Raw genomic sequence first — 6,956 nt, forward strand, 5'->3', positions numbered from 1 at the left:
ATTTGGTTTACTCTTGGGTCACTAATTTATTTGTTTTACTTTGGATACGTCATAATCCACATTTGTACTTTTTTTGGTTACATAAAACCAGTTTATCCTCTCTTTGTTCAATTGTACTTTCTAATCTCTCAACTATTTTATCAGCGTGAAAAATAGTAAATACCTCAAAAGCTAGAGTAAATATATAGAACCAGAATACAAATATACAAAACCAGTCTTCACTTTGTAAACATCGAGTAGCATCTTCAACTGGAACAGATCCAGATTTTAGGCTAAGGAAAATACTTTGTTCAAAAAGGTAAATCTTAGACAACAGATGAAAGCCAAATAATAATTCACTCACATGCTTGAATACCCATACAGTAAATTCCATCCCAAGCTGCTTCAACCTTGATGTGGTTCCACTGCCTATTACATTCAAGAGTGTGGTTGTGTTAGAGATTATTGAACAATTAATGGGCTTTCATTTAACAACTTATGCTATGGAACAAAAATATCCTTGACATAAAGCCTCAATGATCAAGTGGTCGGGAATTATTTTTACCATTCACACCATATTTCATAATCAAAATGAAACCAGATAGGATCATGACAATGACATTACAAAATGAGGGGCAAAACGGAAAATCAATAGTAGGAGGTAAAAGTGAAGAAATCGGCATATATCCCACAAAGATTGAGTGTAGCTAGTGCATATGTATTTGTGTGTCTATTTTGAAATCAAAATTTATGTGAACAAAGATAATAAATTTCTTCGGAATGAGGCAGTTTCTTTTTGTCAGATATTAAAGATTATGAAGAATTCCAAGGAAGCCAAAAGCCCCCTATAGCAACCTGCATTTTTCATAGGTTGTGAAGACCGTGTCTTTCTACAAAGAATTCCAAGAAGGCTAAAAGCCCCATATGGCATGTCATTTGTCATGTGAGTGTTACGCTCCTTTGCCCATTTAAAACCTCTGTGCCAAAAAAGGAGAAACTATTCTAAATCCCAAACACCCACCCAACTCTTACCAAATACACCAAACATTTCACAAAGAGCCGCCAGTATCCAACGTAAGTATAAATAGTGTCCTGTTTGAAGTACCATTTATATACACACAATACAGAAATTAGAAGATAAAGCTATGTTTGGTCCCCAACACTGCGAAATATCATTTGTGTTAGTTCTCATGATTACCACTTCCCAAAATTTCCAAATAGTCGTTTTAAATTTTGAAGGAGTTTGAGAATTCCAAATGGGCGATTCAAGACAGAATACTCAGAGGAGAGGAAATAAGGAAATGAAAACAGGACTGCTCACCAACATTTCCTATCCATATTCTTCTTTCCTAATACTTTCTTCTTCTATCGGAACAAAGGAAAAAAAGGTATCTTCATGTGCAAGCACCCAGACTATGAATTCCATCTATCCCTATATACAATATCTGAAAACATTTTGGATGAAGAGATGTAACCATGAGTTTCAATGTTACGTTGCTAGAGTGAGATCGAGATAGATATATAAATTCAGCCACATTGTTTTTCCTTTTAATCCTAGTAAAAGAATGGTCCTTGGTATCATAGGTACACAAGAATATCATAATATAAGGACAGCATTTCCAAATAATAGGGACATTCTGGTACCATAAATGCAACCAAAAATGCATTGCAAGGTGGATGGAAAACTGTTAGCTGCTGTAATAGACCGACAGAAGATGGACATTAATTTTGCTCTAAGTACGGGGCTCCCAGGATTGACTCTTGATTCTGGATCAACATTTTCTACTGCAACCGTACCTACATTCAAGTCAAACATATACTGATGCTCAATTGTGAAAAGAAAAGAGAATAAAGAAAAAAACATATATGCACAGAATTTGCTCTCTGATATAGAAGAGCAAAAACCAAAGGAGCAAGAACAAGTCATTATTTAATTTAAGTGATCTGTCAACTAACAATATAAATGATGTGGCATGAAATGAAGTGTTAAAGGAGTTGCTGGGTTATCGTTTAGGGTAATTATATGAACATCAAAATGAAATTTAGATCAACACTTAGCAACTTAGTAAATATACCTTTTAGTGGCATAATCCAAAATATATAACATATTTAACTTAAAATCTCCAAGGTCCAGCACACTGATGTCCTTATTTAAGTACATCCAAGGTACTAAAGAATGTTCATGTTTAAACATTGGTTTTAGATTTAAAAAAAAAAAAAATCTTGAATTGATCGTATGCCAGAATAGAAGACAGAGAACATTATCGTTTTAAAATAGCAACAGATGAAAAAGTGCCAATTGGGCACAACTCAAATATACAAAATGCATACAAAAAGTCACAATTGAGCAATAGTTACATTGAAGAAATAAAGTAATATTTAAGATATAAAATAAATAATAGGAATAACCTCCCTAAATTCAAGGAGAATCTCAAGCAGAGTGCTTTCGCAAGTCAATTTAATCTTTAAGAGCCATGCGGATTCAAATAGATTAATAAAACCCTTACACATTTTTTATGGCAAAATGTGCCTATATGCCTACATTACCAAAAGTTTGCAAGCATACCATTAAATAGTAAAAACAGCCTGTTGATCAGATTTTGATCGTCTAAATTAACACCACTGGCCTTCTTCTTCAAAAGCTCCTCGCCTCTCTTAATAACAGACTCTTCACTTGAGTTAATCAATCAAACAACACATGATAGTCCACAAACAAATCACCCAAAGATATAAATCAGTAAGAAAAGTCAGGTAAAGCAAAAATGCGATTCACATAACACAAGAACAACAAGATACCAATCAACAGAGGCAGCAATATATAAGGGGTAAACAAGCTCAGAGGCCAGCTCCATAGCTTGGATGACATTCAAAATACCCAACTGCACAAAGAGAAAGCAACAAAAATATTACCACTCGCAGTATCTCTGTTTTTCTTTCCACAAAGAAAAAAATTAAGGAAGAAAGGAGTCAGAAAAAGCAAGAACAAACTGTTATCCAAAAGGACCCTAAGAAAGCACAAAACGCTATTTAAATTAAAAATACAACAAAGCAGGTTGAGGTCATTGCAAATCTGAGATCGCAATCCGCAAAAAAAAAAAAAAAAGGAAGAAGAGACAAAACAAAACAAAACAAAACCATCAGCAGAACACCAAACTTCAAACATGAATACTATGCTTTCCTGCAACAAAGCCAAAGGTTATCTTGCAAAAGCAGCAAACTGACAATGATAAGGCATGCACCTTTCCTGAAACCCTATAACAGCTAATGAGCTAGAAAAGCCTGTATGTCAGATGGTTGAACATCAATCTGGATAAAAATACTATAAGTCTTTTCAAATCTGCCAAACCACGTCACGATGTAGAAGAAAATGGTTATTTGTCTCCAGAACTTATAAAACACATCACACATATATCTATTGATATTGAGCCTTCAAGTCTGTAGCAGATCACTTGAATTAAATATTGGTTCTATCAAGAACTATAGTCCAAACAAACTTTATCTCAGAAGGAGCCTTTTTTTAAGAAAAATTTTGACGGCAGGAACACAATAGGCATTTGAATTTCAAATCAAAAAATCAAAATGATACAATTCTATATAAATATCTGTTAAGCTCAATTACTTGGCTGATTATAACTATCAGTTTGGTGCACATATTAAGACCAGCTAAGTGAAATTCATCTTATGATTTCTCACAGTAGTAAAATATCAAGCATAAGAAGCCTATGACTTCGTTTATGCACTTACCATACATAATATGAGAATAATAATAACACCAACAGCAAAATGTTTCTGATATTATCATGCAAAATATTATTTAACCAGTTACATAATTACCTTTCCAAGCATAAGTTTATCACTTGGCAACTGTTGTTTCCCTGTAACACGATTGGCTTGAGCAACTGAAAGTCCAGGAGGGAATCCACCACTGCAAAGAATCATAAACTACCATTTAATTTACATAAGATTGCAACAGTTTCAGCAATCCATGTAGCTCCAAACCTTTGAGAAACCCGCTGGTACAACATTGTATGAGTACAAAACTCAATAAACAGCTCCCTGTCATGTGGATCAGTCACTAATCTATACTTTGCAGCAACTTCATCACTAATTTGACTTGAGTGGCATTCACCAACTACCTAAAGGAAAGAAGAAATCCATTAGAATGAATAGCGAGAGCCCACTAACATATAACTGTGGGCAGCTACTCATAGCACATGACAAGCACACAACAGGGCAGTTAAGGTTCTTGGCTAGGACAACTCGATAAGGCACTTCATGCATGGACTTTTTTATTTAATTTGTAATAGAAAAAGAAGTTTTATTGAAAAGAAAAGGGAGGAGTTGAAAGCGCAGTTGCTTTGAGGGAAGAAGTAAGGTCATGCAGCTAGCATCCTACTAATCATTTTATTTCTTTTGATAAACTGTCACCACGTTGTCAAGCATTTGTCAATAATGCCTCCATAGAAAATTTGCCAAGGAATTTCTTTGAAGCTGCAGAGAAAAAGGAATAGAAATCTGCCGCTGTTTGTGAATCCAGATTCCAGAAGGGATAGCCCCTAGAAAGACCATACAAAAACCACAAAGAGGCCAAGCAAAGTAATTCTCTCTCAATTAAGATGTGACAAAAAAAAATTCTCATTAAACAATCTCACATTCCTTTCTAATGCAAGACGCCACACACTAGCCCATACAGCTTACTGCCAGAGAACTTTATGCTCCTTTCCCTGGCCACAACCAGTAAACTTAATGGCTACAGTGGCTACAGGATCTGCAGATTAGCTGGATATACCAACTGAGCGCTGGAAAATACCAAACAACCTACTGCAAAACAGTTATGCTACTACACAATGCAAAAACAGGTGCTTATGGGTTTCAGAGCAACGAAATCACATACAAATATCAGGAGAAAAGCCATTTTGGCCTTTCAATCTGAAGTAAATCATTCGCATTAATTCTGTTCAGTGCAGGTATCCAAACCAAAAACCATTGGTTTGAATAAGCAACAGAAGTGGAGTCGCTATGTGAGGTACAATGCTCCAAACCCTTACCCACCCGCCCGCCGCCCGGGGGGGGGGGGGGCCATGATCCTGGAATTAAGGCATCATGATTTAATCCAAGGGAAGAAAGAATGGTAAGGTGGTAAGGGAGGGACATGATAAGTTATGGTTTCATTGTTTGAAGAAATCCAGAATAAAAGGAACAACAAGGACATGCAGTGGCAAGTGCATTTAAATTAAAAAATCATATGGGAATTCGTAGTCATAAGCATTATCTAATGTACCATGACATCATTTTTTCTACACTGTGAAGTTAGAAAATAAAAAATGACATCTCTAAGCAAGGAGAAATAGAATGGTCAAAGTCATTAGCTGGCTTGCAAACTCTAAATAAGCATCAATACAAGAACTTCATGAAAACTAATTATAGAATAGTCAAGGAGATATGAAAGGTCAATACCTTAACAACGATTCTTAGTATGATTTCCTGGTGTTGAAGAGGAAGTTTTGAGATGTTCACTAAGAGAACAGGTGCCAAATTCTCTTTTTCCTGATTTAGATGCAACAAGTATTAGATTATTTTCAGAAGGCTCCACAGTAAGAATTCATTAATGTGGAGAAAAAGTGATCTGCTAAACTTTGAGCCAGTGATTATAGCCAAGGAAAAACATATCTATAAAAGGATTTCAAATAAATCTTGGAACAATCAATTTGCCTATCCACTATAAAATTATATATTTCCCGTGGAAAACTAGAAGATTCAGTCAAATGATAAAACAGGCATTAATAGTATCAAAAGTCACAGTGTGGCATAAAAAAATTAGAACAAAATAGTCTCCAGATTTAAAAATTCAAATATACAGACCTTTGCATTTACACGTTGAAATGCCATCTCTATATACACAATGCAAAAATTCCTTATCATTGGAGTACCACTAGATTCCGAATAAAGTTTCCATAACTCCATCAAAGGCAAACCAATATCGGACTGAAGTTTCACTCTTTTGTTCACATGACTCAAAATCTCAAGAACCTGTTGAAAAGATAACAAATTGACAACTACAGGACGTTAGTTTTTAAGCCAATCTATTTCATTACCTCAACAAGTCAAGAAAGCAAAAGACTAAAACACAGCTAACATGGTAATTAAGCTTGAGAAATTACTGTCATTGAAGCAAATTCATATACATTTTACATATGCATTAACAAATTCTAAGCAATTTTAACATGTTCCTGAAAAAATTTGAGATAACGATAACCGTTAACCAAGATGAAAAATCTACAAATCCCCAAATTATCAATATTCCAATTAATACACAAGATTGAATTCAACTCTAACCATTCGCTTGTATGTTCCCAAAACTAAAAAGAGAAGATTGAAACATATCGCAAACTGCCAAGAGCAGCGATCATTCTCAACCAAGAAATGCAATTTCGAAGTTCCACTGAGGCCTACAACCAAATGTCACAAACATATTCAGAAGGTACCTTGTTCCGAACGGCTTGTGATTGAGACGATAGCGAGGAGATGCAGAGGGGAAGGAGCTTGGAAAGCAAAGGTTCGAGTTTGGCATCATCACAGAGAGCCAAACGAGTTAGCATTCGATCGAGCAGCTCTTCAATCTCAGCATCCGACTTCGCTGCCAGGGGGGACGATGACGTTGACGATGATGATTCCGCCATTTCTTCTCTCGCTCTCGTTCCTCTTTCTCTATAGGCTCTATACCCTTCTTCGTGCTCAAGTTAGGAGGAGCATGTTCTTGGCTTCTGTAATTTATAGTAGTTAACACCAGCTAGCTACAGTTTTCCGCCAAACAGTTCCTCATTTTTCCAGAAAAATATATTCGATTTATTTCTTAAATTTCTCAGGAAAAATGACTGAAAAATAGCTTCTGAAATTTAAAAAGACAGATAGGTCAAGTAACCAAGCAAAAAGACGAAATGGATATGAAGTAGAAATCTAAAATTTGCAAAGCTTGG

At 35.4% G+C, this 6,956-nt stretch overlaps 1 protein-coding gene across 1 annotated transcript; it reads right to left on the minus strand.

The window, feature by feature from the left end:
* Nucleotides 1–212: 212 nt before the first annotated feature.
* Nucleotides 213–6,701, minus strand: LOC114759010 (proteasome adapter and scaffold protein ECM29-like; the record flags this gene model as incomplete). The annotated part of the gene is made up of 9 exons (XM_028948107.1): nucleotides 6,465–6,701; nucleotides 5,842–6,009; nucleotides 5,437–5,526; nucleotides 3,979–4,115; nucleotides 3,814–3,904; nucleotides 2,776–2,858; nucleotides 2,546–2,652; nucleotides 1,624–1,776; nucleotides 213–408 (listed from the first exon to the last, which is right to left on the minus strand). Coding segments are annotated over exons 1-9 (1,220 nt in total), but the record flags the coding sequence as incomplete, so codon positions are not given.
* Between the last annotated feature and the right edge of the window lie 255 nt (nucleotides 6,702–6,956).

The sequence above is a fragment of the Neltuma alba genome, unplaced genomic scaffold (assembly GCF_004799145.2).
Source record: "Neltuma alba isolate B1F8T4 unplaced genomic scaffold, ASM479914v2 tig00010781_pilon, whole genome shotgun sequence".
In the NCBI taxonomy this organism is placed as follows: Eukaryota; Viridiplantae; Streptophyta; class Magnoliopsida; order Fabales; family Fabaceae; genus Neltuma; species Neltuma alba.